An 18,596-nucleotide genomic window follows, 5' to 3' on the forward strand; every position below is an offset into this window, starting at 1 on the left:
GACTGAACTAAAGGTGCGTCAAGATTGGACTAAAGGTGTGTCATGACTGAACTGAAGATGCGTCACGACTGAACTAAAGGTGCGTCATGACTGAACTAAATTTGCGTCAAGATTGAAGTAACGCGTGTCATGACTGCACTGAAGGCGCGTCACGATTGAACTAACAGTGCGTCACCATTGCAGCAACAGTTCGTGCACGGTTGTGACTTGAGTGCGTCCTGCGAAGACGATATAAGACAAGGGGTTAATGCCTCGTACAGCAGCAGTGTGTTCGAAAGGATCGATACAAATTTACCGCGGCGTAAATTTTTCAGCAGGTTTTCGCAGGCGGTTCTCCCGAAGGATTCAGGTGCACGGAAATCGCCGGTCTAATGCATTAGAAGGCATTAACGCGACGTCGAAATTACGACGGAAATGCACTGGTGGCCTGATTAAAAGCAGCAGACATCGTGACCCAGTACTCTTTCCAATATGTTTACCGAGGCACAGCACTTTGTGTGCGCATTAACAATGCGCCTTTGGCTTTCTCCGGTTCCCTCTCGAGTGCCGTTGAATATGCAGCGGAATCGATCAGCCGTTATAATGCGTTTCATACGGACGGGATACGTGTGTACGTGCATCTTTCATCGACTCCTGAGAATTTTCCAATCTCGCACAAAGAGGAAAATCGAACGGGGAACTTGAACTAGTACCTCCGTGTGCTCCGCGACCAGCTCGCGCCGAGAGTGCCTATTTAGAATTTCACCGGTTGGGAATTCGGAAATTTGCGCGTTCGCTTATAGATTTAGCTCCGGAAATTTTAGAATTGTAGGAATCTAAAATTTAAAAAATTTAGGAATTTTGTGGAATTCACAGATCCGACAGTACAGGAATTTACTTCATAAAATTTTAGGATGTAGTTTTATAAATTGAAGAATTAAAAGTGCAGTAATTTCATACCTCGGTGATGAAGGGAAAACTCCCGAATGTAGGAATCGAAGAATGTAACTCGATAAGGTAAGAGCGCAGAAATTGGGGAATTCCACTTCCGGTGGATGTTTCCCGCGAACACGGTAAAATTGAGGCGAAGGTAGTGAACGCGTTATTGTGGTAATAACTTGTTAGTCAAAGGGTTAATCGGAGAACGGAAGATCAAAGCGTACGGTCTCGGGCAAAGGCGTAACAGGATTCCCTCGCAACGAGTTACGAGGCAAAACGTTTAATTGCGAATTCGCGAGGCACGCCGTATCACTCGGTGCCACAGCATACTGCGTGCACTGAACCTTTTCTGAGCGTGACAGATGAATATAAACTTAACGCGGCTCAAAATTATGCGCCGGTGTCTATAATTAACCCGACTGCCAACGACGACGATCATGCTTCTTCGCTGGAACACCGGATCGCTTGTCTTTCGCGTCATCCTTATTCGCCGCTGATATAACTTTGCTCTAACTTAGCTCTCGTATACATAACTTCAAATTAACCTAACGTCGATCTATCGTAATCATCTCAAGATTATGTAGTCTAATTGAGTTAATTTATCTTGAATTACCACGTCTTGCACTTCCACGCATTATATTGCCATGCGTTGGATTTCCTCGCGTTATATCGCCGTGAGGTGATTTTCCACGTGTTGGATTCCCTCGCGTTATATCGCCATGAGGTGATTTTCCACGCGTTGGATTTCCTCGCATTATATCGCCACGCGTCGATTTTCCACGAGTTGAATTTACACGCGTTATATTGCCACCCATTGATTTTCCACGCGTTATATTGCCGCGCACTGATTTTCTACGCGTTGGATATCCACGCGTTATATTGCCACGCACTGATTTTCCATGCATTGGATTTCAACGCGTTATATTGCCACGCGCTGATATTCCATGAGTTTAACTTCCACGCGTTATATCGCCACGCGTTGGATTTCCTCTCGTTATATCGCCACGCACTGATTTTCCACGCGTTGGATTGCCACGCGTTGGATTTTCACTCGTTATATCGCCACGCACTGATTTTCCACGCGTTATATTGCCACGCACTGATTTTCCACGCGTTGGATTTCATCGCGTTATATTGCCACGCGTTGGATTTCCACTCGTTATATCGCCACGCACTGATTTTCCACGCGTTATATCGCCACGCACTGATTTTCCACGCGTTGGATTTCATCGCGTTATATTGCCACGCGTTGGATTTCCAGTCGTTATATCGCCACGCACTGATTTTCCACGCGTTATATCGCCACGCACTGATTTTCCACGTGTTATATCGCCACGCACTGATTTCCCTCGCGTTATATCGCCACTCACTGATTTTCCACGAATTAGGTTTCCACGCGTTATATCGCCACGCGTTGCAATGCCACGCATTGATTTTTCACGAGTTAGACTTCCTCGCGTTATATCGCCACGTTTAACATTGCTACACACTGATTTTTTACGCGTTGCTTTTCCATTCGTTGAATTTCAATGCATTATTTTGGCACAAGTCGAATCTCTATATATCGCATTTCCACACGTTATATTATTATACGAGATATTTCCTCGCGTTATATCTCCGTCCGAATTTTCACGCGTTCAATTACCGTATTATTAATACAATTTTCAATGATATATGGAAGTTCGTAGTTTGAATGATGATCTAATTATTTTTCATTAAATTAAATTGTGGTCAGCGGTTAGCAGTCCCCATGGCGGTCACATGTACCGAACATAGTAGGTGCACTGCTTTTTGGCAGTTATTAAATTGACACCGTAGTACCGGATACGTTATAACCATCGGTCCCAGCGGTCGCGGACTGAAATACGTTTAATTTAGAGTATAATCCATCAGGAACAGAGGCGCACATACAAAGTATGGAAGAATTACGGTCATTCATAACCGCGAGAGCTTATGGAATTAACAGCGACGAGACTGTGTGCCACGAAACAACAGGAAACGCGGACCACTGCTATTTAAATCATACGTCCCTTGTCGAGTTTTCTAATGTAGGTCAAACTCGAATTACACACGGAAAAGTATCCCGGAGTGTGTTGGCCACCGTCTACACCGGTAATATAAAAATTTCTCGTTTTCAGAAGGCACAAAAACCTTCGTAAAATGTTCCACCAACAGAATTTTACGCGACGTAAAGACGAGTGTGTAATACAAATTAAAAGTTGAGAGACGCGGTAATTTTCAGGTGGTCAATTTGTTAATTGCTGAAATCCCGAATGAGGTCTACGAGGAAACAAACACCTGAAATGTTTTCAAATGTTCTCGCAAATATAGGAATTTTTAGGTTAAAATGTAATCGGTCCAATTCATTCGCAACGATTTTATATTTCCTTATGGAGATCGCGAAAGAAGCTCTCCGAGGCTTTCTTCTAATCTCCAGAAATGACTTTCTGGCTGGATTTCCGTTTTGTAACCCGCCTCGAATCACTGCAATTAAGCTGGAATCCAAATGAACTTCGTGCAACACCGCGCAAACGGAAACGCGTAAATTAAGAAAACTCGTCCAACAGTTTTACGATGAAGTTTGTGACTCGTGAACACAATTAAATCATTAACTCTTGTTAATTTCGATTTAAGCGTTTCCTTTTCTTACTGTCACTCGCACTTCCTCTCCGTCGTCACGAAATGTCTCAACATCTTATTCTCCTTGTTTATGCCACTTCTAACTTTATTCGCTCTGCTTACTCCTCTTATCATCTCGCAAAATAATACTGAAGCTTTATGTAACGGTACTACAACTCGTTATGGTCAATTTTCAGAAATATTTAGAACACTTTAAAAAACTTCTTCAGATTTAAGTGATGTCGTTGCTGCTTTAGATCGACGTCAAGTTAGACTTTAGTAAGATTATACATCATACATGGGAATCTAATACGCGACGATATAACGTATGGTGATATAACGCGTGGAAAATCAGCGCGTGGCAATATAACGCGAGGTAATCGAACGCGTGGAAAATCTACGCGTGGCGATATAACGTGAAGAAATCTAACACTTGGAAAATTTACACGTGGCGATATAACGCGAGGAAATCCAACGCGTGAAAAATCGACGCATGGCGATATAAGGCGAGAAAATGTAACGCATGGAATATCAACGCGTGGCGATATAACGCGTGGAATATCAATGCTTGGGGATATAACGCGTGGCGATATAATGCGTGAAAATCGAATGCGTGGAATATCAACGCGTGGCGATATAACGCGTGGAATATCAATGCTTGGGGATATAACGCGTGGCGATATAATGCGTGAAAATCGAATGCGTGGAAAATCAACGCGTGGCGATATAACGCGAGGGAATTCAACGCATCGGAAATCAACCCGTGGCGATATAACGCGAGGACATTCAATGCGCGGCGATATAACGCGTGGAATACCAATGCTTGGCGATATAACGCGTGGCGATATAATGCGTGAAAATCGAATGCGTGGAAAATCAACGCGTGGCGATATAACGCGAGGGAATTCAACGCATCGAATATCAACGCGTGGCGATATAACGCGAGGGAATTCAACGCATCGAAAATCAACGCGTGGCGATATAACGCGAGGGAATTCAACGCATCGAAAATCAACGCGTGGCGATATAACGTGAGGAAATCCAACTAGTGAAAAATTACCTAGTGGCAACGTAACGTGTGGCGATATAACAAGAGGAAATTGGACGTGCGACGATTATACCAAAAGATCGATATAACTAAGGTTTTTATGTTCTAATCATACCGAAGTACTTTGCTCGACACGATTTCAAACACCAGAGAAAAAGAGTTAGAGAAGAATGGTTTTTCTCTACGATCCCCTGTGACCACATCTCCCGCAGCACTTGACATTCGGCCAGTAAAAATTTCGCTGGAAAAACTTGAGAAGAGAGGAAAAGGAAACGAGCATCGCGGAAAGAGGAACGGGATAAAAAGGTACAAACGAGACTCGTGGAAAACGTTCCACATATTAATGCGGACGATGCAGTAATTATCATGTTCGTCGTTGCGTACGAGGCTCGGGAAAAGTCAGCCTCGAACGAGCAACAACGAGATGAAATATATAGTATACAGACAAGAGGACGAAGAAAAGGGGAACGGACACGTAGAATGAGCATTGCCGGAACCACTCGAATTTATGAAATTGCAATTTCAGTCTCGAGTTTCATCGCACCGGAGCAATTTATCTCCGGGCAAGAAAACCTAATCCTTTTCCTTATTCCTGTGGATTTTCCTTCTGTCGACCATTCTACCGGCGTGCACGAATTTAATTAGCAAATGTTTCTTAAATCACGGACGTCAGTGTCTTGGGGACTGGATTTCAAGATTTTGTCATGAAAAATGTGAATAGAATAATGTACAAGTATTCTGTGATTTTTGTTTTGGCAAGATATCAATTTTAAACAATGGAGAGTTATATTACCGCGCGTTATATCGCCACGCGTTAATTTTCAACGTGTTGAATTTCCTCGCGTTATATTGCCACGCGTTGATTTTTCCTCGCGTTATATCGCCACGCGTTGAATTTTCAAGCGTTGAATTTCATCGCGTTATGTCGCCACGCGTTGAATTACCACGCACTGAATTACCATGCGTGGAATTACCAAACGTAGAACTACAAAGCGTGGAATTACCAAGCGTGGAATTACCAAGCGTGGAATTACCAAGCGTGGAATCACCAAGCGTGGAATTACTAAGCATGAAATTACCAAGCGTAGTATCACCAAGCGTGGAATTACCAAGGGTGGAATTACCAAGCGTGGAATCACCAAGCGTGGAATTACTAAGCATGGAATTACCAAGCGTAGTATCACCAAGCGTGGAATTACCAAGCGTGGAATCACCAAGCGTGGAATTACCAAGCGTGGAATTACTAAGCATGGAATTACCAAGCGTAGTATCACCAAGCGTGGAATTACCAAGCGTAGTATCACCAAGCGTGGAATTACCAAGCGTGGAATCACCAAGCGTGGAATTACCAAGCGTGGAATTACTAAGCATGGAATTACCAAGCGTAGTATCACCAAGCGTGGAATTACCAAGCGCTGTAAACCGTTAAAACTACAACGATGTGGTTACAGCTAATTAGGACATCTACCGTAGCAATTTCCCGTGTCTAAAAATGGCGTCCTGTGTGCGACATCGATCGATGAAAGCCACAATTTCTTCTGGCATCCCCGGTTCGAATCACGACGTTGGTTTCACCGGAAGCCTTAATTGCATCGTCGAAAAATTTATCGATGATCAGCATGAAAAGAACATCCAGCTCGATAACTGTTGGATTGTGCGTCTCGATAACGTCGATACCATCGACGTCGGTTCACCACGATGCTTTTATTCCACGTTGAAGATGTAATCTTTCAAACGTTGACCTATATGCTGCGAACTTATACTTCACTCCGTGTGCATGCTACCGTAGACACCATATGTGGAAACGGATATAGAAACACGCGTATAGAAATGCGTACATCGTATTCAGAGACACGCACATATAAATGCACACACATAGCAACATACACATATGTTTGTACACGTATGTTCGTACACATGTGTGTATTTCTACACACATGCATATAACGTATGAAGCACACGCAAGTAGAGACGTTCCTTAAATACATAAAGCATCCAGAAGCATTGTGATGAAGTTGAGGCAAACTAACCTACGTTTGCTCTGCTATTCTTGGCCTACCAACGGACATTGTTTGAAGCCGTTTATTTAGCTAACTCGTTTACTTCCATGGGGGGTCACTAGTGGTTACGAATTTAATTTGATTAAATATGTTCTGGAGGTCTCAAGAATTACGTGGTATAATAGGACTGTTTTAATGTTACTTGGATTAAGTTTGTACTTTGGTTATATTGCCATTTTCGCAGGGTAGAATGTAATTACATTAATGTAAGTTTGGGTGTGAAGTTGAGGATGGCCATGGTTGTATGGTCTATTAAAACGAATATTGAGAGTTGAACTATTATGCGTTGCGGCACCATGCGTGGAATTATCACGTGTGGAATTGTCACATGTGGAATTATGGCGCTTGGAATTACCACGATGTAGAATACCCACGAAGTAGAATTACCAAGCGTTGAATTGCCACGAGGTAGAATCACCAAGCGTGGAATTAACACGCGCCGAATTACCAAGCGTAGAATTACCACGCGCTGAATTACCAAGCGTGGAATTACCACGCGCTGAATTACCAAGCGTGGAATTACCACGCGCTGAGTTACCAAGCGTGGAATTACCAAGCATGGAATTACCAAGCGTGGAACTACCAAGCGTGGAATTACCAAGCGTGGAATTACCAAGCGTGGAATTACCACGCGCTGAATTACCAAGCGTGGAATTACCACGCGCTGAGTTACCAAGCGTGGAATTACCAAGCGTGGAATTACCAAGCGTGGAATTACCATGCGTAGAATTACCAAGCGTGGAATTATCACGCGCTGAATTTACCAAGCGTGGAATTACCACGCGCTGAATTACCAAGCGTGGAATTACCACGCGCTGAGTTACCAAGCGTGGAATTACCAAGCGTGGAATTAGCCCGCGCTGAATTACCAAGCGTGGAATTACCACGCGCTGAGTTACCAAGCGTGGAATTACCAAGCGTGGAATTACCAAGCGTGGAATTACAAAGCGTGGAATTACCACGCGCTGAATTACCAACGATCTAAAGTTCCGTTGTACAAAAATTGAGAGATAAATACTTTGAAAGTGCACTTGACTACGAAAGTATTTCAGCTGCCAAGATTCGGAATAGAAATTTATCGGCGATCTTACGATTCACGAGTGTGAAAAGGGCGTGAATACGATGAAGGGAAAACGGAAGGCGCCTCTGGGAATGCAACAAGTTCGCGACGCCTTTATCCTCGCAGACTATCCTTTTGTGTCCCTGGAACTTGGCCAACAGTGACTCACTGTTGTCCGTCAACCTCTCCCTCTTTCTCTCATTTGCTTTTTTTTTTTTTTTTCTTATCTCATCGAAAGTGCAATCGATCATTTCGCAGATTACTATGATCAAAGTTCAAACGTCGTTGACCATGTAACGAGATTCGTTGCTTTTCACTTTATCAGTTGTTCGACCCCTTATTAGATTCTGTCTCCCTTGAAAAGTTTACGAAGTGAGATTGAATCGATAGAAACACTCGACCGTTGCTACATCAAAGATATTTCAACGTTCGCCGATGCTCTTTGCTCGAATGTTGCTCTTTCCACGGATTTCGTTGACGAAGCTGCTTGAATTCTAAATATTAATTCTAGCTTACACGTGAATGTTAAAACCAGCGTAGAAAATCAGCGCGTGGCAATATAAAGCGAGGAAACTCAACGCGTAGAATATCAGCGCGTGGAAATCCAGCATGTGGAAAATCAGTGCGTGGCAATATAACGCGTGGAAATCCAACACGTGGAAAATCAGCGCGTGGCAATATAACGCGAGGGAACTCAACGCATGGAAAATCAGCGCGTGGCGATATAATGCGTGGAAATCCAACACGTGGAAAATCAGCGCGTGGCAATATAACGCGAGGGAACTCAACGCATGGAAAATCAGCGCGTGGCGATATAACGCGTGAAAATCCAACACGTGGAAAATCAGCGCGTGGCAATATAACGCGAGGGAACTCAACGCATGGAAAATCAGCGCGTGGCGATATAACGTGTGGCGATATAACGCGAGGAAATCCATCGCGTGGAAAATCAGCGCGTGGCGATATAACGCGTGGAAATCCAACACGTGGAAAATCAGCGCGTGGCAATATAACGCGAGGGAACTCAACGCATGGAAAATCAGCGCGTGGCGATATAACGTGTGGAAATCTAACGCGTGGCGATATAACGCGAGGAAATCCATCGCGTGGAAAATCAGCGCGTGGCGATATAACGCGTGGAAATCCAACACGTGGAAAATCAGCGCGTGGCAATATAACGCGAGGGAACTCAACGCATGGAAAATCATCGCGTGGCGATATAACGCGTGGAAATCCAACACGTGGAAAATCAGCGCGTGGCAATATAACGCGAGGGAACTCAACGCATGGAAAATCAGCGCGTGGCGATATAACGTGTGGAAATCTAACGCGTGGCGATATAACGCGAGGAAATCCATCGCGTGGAAAATCAGTACGTGGCGATATAACGCGAGGTAATCCATCGCGGGGAAAATCAGTGCGTGGCGATATAACGCGAGGAAATCCAACTCGTGGCAATATAACGCGAGGAAATCGGTTGCTAGCTGAAAGATATTTGAATTAACTTAAAATTTATTGAATCGTATTAAAATTGAAGTAGACTTGAAAATTGTTTCGGATGCTTTTAAAAATAGGAATAACGAAATTGAGAGCAGGTAAAATTAGTCGATATCTCGGTGACCCGGTCGAGAGTTAATAAGTTTAACCATGGTTGTAGAACAAAGAACGAATCGATCATCTCTCACCCTCGATACTCGAACGAAGGTCAAGTGTCATGCATGACCTTATTGATTTCGGTTTGGTACATGCCTTTTAGGTAGTGTTACGAGTAGTCCGATATTCGTACCTAACCACAGTAGCTACATTCCGTAATCATTGACCTATCTCAATGAACAGGCTGCTGTGTTGGCCGGAACAGGAGAGACCCATCCATTATTACGTTCGAGAGTTTCCACGATAATTCCAGGGAATTGGTTTGATCTAGAAACTCGACCTCGTTGCTTCTTCGTTGTTCCGCGAGTTTAGTATCGTTCGACCCGTTACAAAATCGTTTTTAAAATATCCAGTATTACACAATTCGTTCAACTTTATATCGGTGTACCATAACCGCCATTTTGTACTTTTATGTCGTAAAATTGTAATTGAACGAAATCTAGATTTTACGTATCTTGAAATTGCTGTGACAACCAGACATTTTGTAGTTGATAGATCGATAAAGCCCTGGGTAGTTATTTTCTTTGTGCTCTGAGCTTTAAATTGATATAATACAAGAGCTATTTGGTGATACTTTTATGTCATGATTTCGTGACACAAGGTAGATGTACGTCAGACCCTATTCATCCAAATTAGATATTGATCTAATTGATGTCCAGTCGTTCTATTGTAAAAATATGAACGGTGCACTTACACAGTTATTTTCTTGAATCCCTAAGCTTTAATTTGATGTATCATAAGTACCATTTGGTGATACTTTTCTGTCATGATTTTATGACACAACGTAGATGTATGTCAAACCCTATTGATCCAAATTAGATATTGATATAATTCATGCCCAGTCATACTTTTGTAAAAATATGAACGGTGCACTTACACAGTTATTTTCTTGAATCCCTAAGCTTTAATTTGATGTATCATAAGTTGTATTTCTCAACACTTTTAATTCATGAAATCATAAATTCCCACGCATCAAAATCAGCTCCTAACAAGTTAACAATGTACATCAACAAAACTTGAACACGTTAACATTTCGTGTCTACGGAAGCAACATACATGTTAAACATCCAAATAATCCTTCATATCGTGTTCCCGAGCCATGACCAGGATTTCGTGTCGAGGGTAACCAGGCACAGAGTCAATATCGTGGTGCAAAGAGCTTTCGAAACGACCTGCACAATGGACGCCGTATACAATGAGATTCGTGTTCCCTGGGCCACGGGTGTAGGCTTATTAATATTGCACGGTTCACGTCGAAGCAAACTTTTTATCTCCGTTAACGGCGCTGTTTGTTCGTTTTACCTCGTCCCGTATTAGCGCTCGTAAGTTTCGCGAAAAAACCTCGGTGTTATAACGTAGTTCCCGGCATTATGAACCAACCGGAAACTTCATGGAACTTTCAATACTTTCGTCTCGTCTTTTGGCGGAGTTACCAGGACAAACAACGGGTTGCATTATTCCCTTCGAAAAAGTTTCGATTAACGTTCGCTTTTGATATTTTTCATTTATGACCTGTTTATCGGACCTTCTGATACTTCGTACACCTTCTAGATCTTGGAAAATCAGATCTTGGAGCACTGGACTCTATGGAGAGACTTGGGACTCTTTTGGGGAGATCTTAGGGAAATATTGGGATATTTGGAAAATTTTAGGGAAGCTAAATTGAAGATCGTAGGGAGATTCAGAGATTAGGAAGATCACAAAGATTAGAGAGATCATCAGATTCATAGGAACCAGCGAGTGGCAATACAACGTGAGAGAATTCAACGCATGGCAATATAATCCGAGGAAAGTCAACGCGTAAACAATTAATGCGTGGCAATATAACGCGAGGAAATCTAATTCGTAGAAAATCAGCGCGTGGCGATATAATGCGAGGATATCTAACGTGTAGAATTCCAACGCGTGGCATTATAACGCGAGGGACTCCAACTCGTGAAAAATCAGCACATGGCAATATAACGCGAGGAAATCTACCTCTTGGAAATTTACATATACGGAATTAAAAGCCGCTGTAAAATGACCAGTATGAAGGGTTAAATAATGGCGGGTAAAGGGTCGTCCCCGTTCGTTAGCGGAGGATTAACACCCTTTTTTTTCGAAAGAACAGGCGCACCCTAAGCTGTCACGTCTAACGTCCATTGTTCGGTTTTCAGGCAAAATTTCGCGTGATGGTGGAGGAGAACGCAGCGACTGGCGCCCGGCTTGACGGGGAGCTGGAACGAGCTAGGGGCGAGTGTGCGGTGCTACGCGGAGAGCTAAGGGATGTTCGCGGTGCTTTGCCGGTGGTGTTAAACAACAATAACGCGAGTAACATAGCGGCTGCCGGGAACAGCAACAACAACGCCAACGCGGCCAGTCCTGGACAGGAGAACGAGCTTCAGCAACAGCCGGAAGATGGTAAGAGACTCAGCGCAGGAAGCAGCCCGGTCGACAAGAGGAGCTCCGCTAGCGATAAATCGGCTAGTCCTATCGAGAAAAGAACTAGCCCCGTCGACAGGAAGGACAGAACCAGCCCTATCGATCGACGTGCCAGCCCCATAGGTACATGCCTGCTATTTGTTTTCACTTGTGCGTCATGGGGTTTATCGATCTTGTCGCGATGGGGAAATGTGGGATGAATTGGAATATCGGGGAAATTACTATGCCTTGTTTCTTGAAAGGCGTTATTATCGCTGGATTTTTTATACTAACTTGGATATTAAACCTTGTAATATCGTGACATACTCATGACGCACATTATATTTGAAATGTTTCAGACTCGTATTTTCGCTTCAATTAATTTTAGAGCTCGATTCCAATTATAATTTTCATAATCAAGGATCAGTGAAGACAGACAGTGCTTAATATTTTAAGTTTCTTTAGTTCTATTAAAGTTATAACAATAAGTAGCTAGTTGTGCATGACACAATTGCTTAGAAAATTATAGGTTAACATTAACAGTACTCCTGTGATATAATGCGCGGAAATCCAACGCGTGGCAATATAACGCGGGGAAATCTATCGCGTAGAAATATCAGCGCGTGGCAATATAACACGAAGAAATCCAACGCGTAGAAAAATCAGTGCGTGGCAATATAACGCGAGGGAACTCAACGCGTGAAAAATCAGCGCGTGGCAATATAACGCGAGGGAACTCAACGTGTGAAAAATCAGCGCGTAGCGATATAACGCGAGGTAATCTAACGCGTAGAAAAATCAGTGCGTGGCAATATAACGCGAGGGAACTCAACGCGTGGAAAGTCAGAGCGTGGCGATATAACGCGAGGTAATCTAACGCGTAGAAAAATCAGTGCGTGGCAATATAACGCGAAGAAATCCAACGCGTGGAAAGTCAGCGCGTGGCGATATAACGCGAGGTAATCTAACGCGTAAAAAATTCAGTGCGTGGCAATATAACGCGAGGTAATCTAACGCGTAGAAAAATCAGTGCGTGGCAATATAACGCGAGGGAACTCAACGCGTGGAAAGTCAGAGCGTGGCGATATAACGCGAGGTAATCTAACGCGTAGAAAAATCAGCGCGTGGCGATATAACGCGAGGTAATCCAACACGTGGAAAATCAGCGCGTGGCAATATAACGCGACGGAACTCAACGCGTAAAAAATCAACGCGTGGCGATATAACGCGTGGAAATCCAACACTTGGAAAATCAGCGCGTGGCAATATAACGCGAGGGAACTCAACGCGTGAAAAATCATCGCAATACAATTTTCAATATTATACATATCACTCCGTATAATTAACATTCAATTTTGAATCATGAAAAATGATTTAAATTCCCCGCCATCATTCACGAAAAAGAAACGTCGATTCTTCGAAAACACCATTTCCTGCTAGCAGAACTTCGAAAGCTTCTCGCTATCCATTTTCGTAGCAGCAACAGAAGAAACATGCCTCAGTAGTATAATAAGAAGAAAGAGTTCAGTTCTCGACGTTGTTCACATGTTCGAAGTTCCCCCATAAATCTCAGCTTTTTATCACCTTTTGCAAGGAACGTAATTCTTTTTTTGAAAGTTCCACAATATAATTCAGACCTCGCGTTCCTGCATAGTTCATGCTTAAAACTTTATCCCGATTTCCAGGATACGTTGTACCCTGTATCTTCCAGCTGCTTGCTGGCTCTTTTACGACTTGCCATGATTCACCATTTTACCCTGCAGCTTGTAACACCCCGCAGTCTCTGCGACTGTCTTTCCCCTCGCATTTTTAGGACGAATTAATTTCCCGGAGGAAATGTTACAAACTCAAATGTAGTAGCCTCAAAATTAAATAGCACGAATCAATATTTACAATTGGAGATTTTTTAGTATTTGAAAAAAATTAGAATTTCAAAAACGGGGGATTCAAATATTTTGAAAAATATACCTTGGGCTAAAATAGAAATAGTTTGAGATAAAAAATGTCGGAGACAAAACATTAAGTTTATGTACCAGTTTGTGCCACAACTAATGAAAGATTGTTTCGTTGCAGAAAAGCGGAATGGTTCCCCGAGTCGCAGTCCAAGCGAGAAAGCCCGTCGACCTTACGCTCCAGCGTTGGAGAAGACACGGCTGGGTGGTTCCGGCGGAAGCGTGGATTCTCGATCCGGGAGCGCGAGTCCGGATCGAGGATCCAGCAACCGAGGCTTCTTCCACCGCGGCGGCACCGATCGATCCAGCGTCGAGCGATTACGGATATCGACGAACCGCGATTCCCTTCGATCCAGCAAAGAAATGAACGATCACGAGAAGGACAGCGACAAGGATCTCGTGGACGGCGAGGTACGACCCGAAGAGGACAATGAACCACCTGGACCAGCCCCGGGCAGCAGACCCTCCTCGCCGGCTAATTCTCTGGGTGGGTAACCCAGCATTTAATTATGGAAACCCTTCCCTTTCAACTTTCCTACGGTACATTCACTGTTCCTGATTGTTCCACCAACGACGTTCCTGCGATTCCTTGGAATTAAACGAAGTCGGGATAAATGCAGCTGAGTTTTCTTCGTAACGAGAAATCTTTTCCAGAGGATATGGAGGTGTGATGTGTTGAGAATGATGGAGTTTTTTGTTTGAAAATTGTTCTACATATTGTGGTACTACTGGGTCATGAGTTAAATATTATACTTCTATGTTATAATGTCACTTCTCTGTAAAAGTTGTAAACTGATCTTGACTTTGGAGTTTAACATGATCTTATGTTTTTAGTAGGTGATATTAACTCTGTCTCTATAAAAATTATTGTAAAAGTGATCTTAACTTTGAATCTCAACTTGTAGATCTTATATTTCTAATTATTCAAAGGTAATTGCAAGATTATTGTACATCTTTGACTCTGTAAAAGTTACTGTAAACTTGATCTTGACTTTGAGTGTCCACAAGTAGATCTTATGTTTCTAGTTACTCATAGATAGTTATAATATCATTGTACATCTCTGGATCTGTCAAAGTTACTGCAAACTTGATTTTGACTTTGGGTTTCCACAAATGAATCTTATGTTTCTAATAAATCAAAGGTAGCTGCAATATTATTGTACATCTTTGACTATATAAAAGTTACTATAAACTTGATCTTGACTTTGAGTGTCCACAAGTAGATCTTATGTTTCTAACTAGTCATAGATAGTTATAATATCATTGTACATCTCTGGATCTGTTAAAGTTACTGCAAACTTGATTTTGACTTTGGATTTTCACAAATGAATCTTATGTTTCTAATTAGTCATAGGTAGCTGCAATATTATTGTACATCTTTGACTATATAAAAGTTACTATAAACTTGATCTTGACTTTGGGTGTCCACAAGTAGATCTTATGTTTCTAGTTACTCATAGGTAGTTATAATATCATTGTACATCTCTGGACCTGTTAAAGTTACTGCAAACTTGATCTTGACTTTGGGTTTCCACAAATGGATCTTATGTTTCTAATAAGTCATAGGTAGCTACAATATTATTGTACATCTCTGACCCTGTAAAAGTAATTGCAAACTTGATCTTGTCTTTAAGTTTCCACATATAGACCTCATGTTTCTGAAACTGACAAAATTCACACCTCACCAAACTTGAAAGTTATTTACCTTTACCTTGAAGTATCTCAGCAACGTTCTATTTCCTACAGGAATCGGTGATCCGCTGGTAGCATCAAGGTTATCAAACATTCATGGCGGAGGCGGTAGCACAGGATCCGTGGAGTTGGCCAGCACAAGAAGGCTACGACTCGAGAACGAACGTCTAGTAGCCGAAGTAGCGAGATTGAGAAGATTGTTATTCACCGGAGCGGGACGAGGAGAGGTTGGCTCGGAGGATGCCGCCCTCGAAGAGGAGGCACGATTTGTTGCTCTCGAAATGGAACTGCAACACGCCAAAGAAGCTCTCCAAGCACTAAAGGCCGATCGTAAGAGGCTGAAGGCTGAAAAGTTCGATCTTCTTAATCAGATGAAGGCACTTTACGGCACCCTCGAGGACAAAGAACGGGAACTGCGAGACTTTATCAGAAACTACGAACAGGTAGATCTACAAATTAGAGCTTCACGATTTCTTAGCTCTGATAATTCGAATTGTGGATATGAAGACTGTAGATCTATATTTGCTAAATCTGTTGATAATTGTAACTCTGTTGATATTTGTAATAATCTTCGTTCATAATTAATTGTATTACTCAATGTAACCTTTGCGTAGTAACCTGTGTATAAATTTTTTCTAAACATTTTGGAAAAATTGTATGAACAGTCTTCATCTCCACTCTTCTGCTTTGTGAAATAAATGAAATTTTAACACACTTTCGTTAATATCAAACTTCAAAAGTTAAATTTTGTATATAAATTTAAAATATAAAAATATTTGAAGTGTAAAGAAAAATTGGAACAATCATAAAGTGAAGCGAAACTGTGTTAAATGGCGGTTCTGAAAGTTGTATTGTACGTCGTAACAAGAATCAATGGAAGCGTTTAATTGTTCTTTTCACCGGCATATCGAGTGTTAAGAGTAGCCGTTCGCACAATCTAAAGTTAATTTAATTGTTGTTAATCCGCGGAATCAGAGGTCGCTTTGGAATATTTCAATTTACCCCTTCAATTAAAGCCCTTATTTAATTCTCGCGCTCCGTTACACTTTGAACGACACCGCGAGTGTAATTACGGAAAAATGTTTCGTTCGGTTAGTTCCGTAGACTCGAACACGTCGAAGGGAAAACATCGCGGAATGGAGGAGGCGGAAAAAAAAGAAACTTATTTAACGAATATCCCGTTGAAACGCATTTCAATTTTCTCGTGGCGAGCGTCAACGTTGGTTCTCGAGTTAGAACACGGGTCCGGTACACAGGACAGCAATTTTGCCTGTTAAATACTTTCATTAAACTTGCTGGAATTTCTCATTTTCCGGACACCGTTATCGTTTCACCACCGGTGCGACGACCCGACGCATTGTCGGCCATTTCAATTCCGTCAAATGAACAACGCGGGCCAATTTTTTCTTTCCCACGAGCCCTGGGTAATGTACAAAACCCACGTATTTTGTTACATATTTTTAATTGGTATTTTCATATCACGAATTTGAGACTCTTGATAATTGGACGAAATTTGAACTCTTTGAATGAAGAATATAATAGGGAGATGCTGGGAATTTTTAGGTTTGAGGAATTGTGCTTTTTGTTAGAGTAGGTGAAGATTTGGAAAAATTGACATTCTAAAAATTAAATTTTAGCTTGAAAAATTGTAATAATGAATTATCAAATAAACCCATATAAATATGACTAGAATAACGAAGCGTGGAAAACATCTGAATTTATGACCAATACTAAATACCGTAAATAATGAAGGTTAATTTATCAGAATATATCGGTAAAGTTAGACACCCCTTAATTTCCTCTGCGACAAAAGTACGTGTACGTTCAGTGACATTTATCAGGTCCATAGACGAGTTTTACTAGCTATCGCAGTTTGTTTTGGAAATACCGTCCTGTTCTTCCGGCTTAAAAGATATTTACGATCGTTAATATAGAACGTGCTGTTAGTGGATATTAAAGTTTGCCTTTCTCTTTGCTCCGGATCCTGCATGATGCATCGTCGAGTCCTTATGAAAATATCCTTCCTCTCTGCGAAGCAAATGCAGCATTTTTCGCTCGGATCTATTGACGCGCTTCGTCTTCGGGCTTCTGCAAGAAACATTAAAGAGCTACGTTGCCAGAACGAGCCGTTATTAATCTTCTTTCTTACTTTTTTATATTTGAAAGCTGTGTCGCGGGGCTAAAAGGAAGACAAACCGAGTGACTACCCTCGCAATTTCCATGGTAAATACCTTAAGTGGCTTTCCTCTAATCTTTTGTTTCTTCCTCATTGTTATCATGTTTTTTCCTGCGACGGTGAATAAACTTCGATTTAAAATACTGCTCTCGCGTTTATGCCACATAAATTCTGCCGCCATTCTTCAAAACTTTACTCTCGTGAAAAGGGGAATTTGCTCGGATTCAATTGTACATTCCTTCGAGAAAATATTCCGGAGGTAATTAACCTCTTTTCTTATAATTTATTTGCGGAGTGTGTCAGTCGGAAATTCATCAAAGCTATAATATTAAGTCTGTTAGGAGAATTGAGAAAAACAAGGTAGTATTTAACCTCCTTTCTTGTGATTTATTTGTCAGTTAGAACTGATCACAGTTACAGTATTAAAACAGAGAAAGAAAGTTAAAATGTTACGTTTCATATTCAGTGATTGACCACGCAAATTATAATTGCACAAACTCCAAATCGAAGCGAGTTCAAAATTCGAGTAAGATTCCTCTCGGTTGACGCACTCGTGCGTCACGTGTGGGATATCCTAAGGCAAGAGGCGAACGACGAACAAGCTCGATATCGAACGAAATACAAGTTAAAGCGAGGTATCTACCGATGTCGACTCACGAGTTGGCGCTAGAAGAGGCTGACCCAGGTGTTTGGAAGAGCCACGGCTCCAACTGGTCAGAATAGAAAAATGGACGCCTGGACTCGCGCGTATTTTCGCCGGTAGAACAATTGGCTCTCGCGCGAGCGCACACCGATTAGGCCAAAAACAATGAGAGTCGGCAAACGTCTCGAGAGCGAGAGTGCTACTTGCGTTCGGCAGTTATTGTCGTTATTATTATTTGCCTGTATGTAACGCTGGAAGTGTTCGCGGTGATAGGCTTCTTTTACTTTGGGTCACGCGCCAACTCGTGGGTTGACTGTCCACGTTTTCCTATATTTTATTAACACTGAACTACCAGAGCAATTAACCGTTTTACAA

The 18,596-nt window shown here is 42.1% G+C and overlaps 1 protein-coding gene across 21 annotated transcripts in view; it reads left to right on the forward strand.

Annotated features, from left to right (window-relative positions):
* Window positions 1-18,596, forward strand: part of Liprin-gamma (liprin protein kazrin) — a 142,087-nt gene that overhangs the window by 97,822 nt on the left and 25,669 nt on the right. For all 21 annotated transcript variants that reach the window (XM_076534502.1, XM_076534488.1, XM_076534494.1 and 18 more), the window contains 3 exons: window positions 11,515-11,902; window positions 13,832-14,197; window positions 15,457-15,845. In XM_076534502.1, the coding sequence (XP_076390617.1) occupies window positions 11,515-11,902; window positions 13,832-14,197; window positions 15,457-15,845 (1,143 nt within the window). The remainder of the gene's footprint in view (window positions 1-11,514; window positions 11,903-13,831; window positions 14,198-15,456; window positions 15,846-18,596) is intronic.

This window comes from Megachile rotundata, chromosome 8 (assembly GCF_050947335.1).
Source record: "Megachile rotundata isolate GNS110a chromosome 8, iyMegRotu1, whole genome shotgun sequence".
NCBI classification, from domain to species: domain Eukaryota; kingdom Metazoa; phylum Arthropoda; class Insecta; order Hymenoptera; family Megachilidae; genus Megachile; species Megachile rotundata.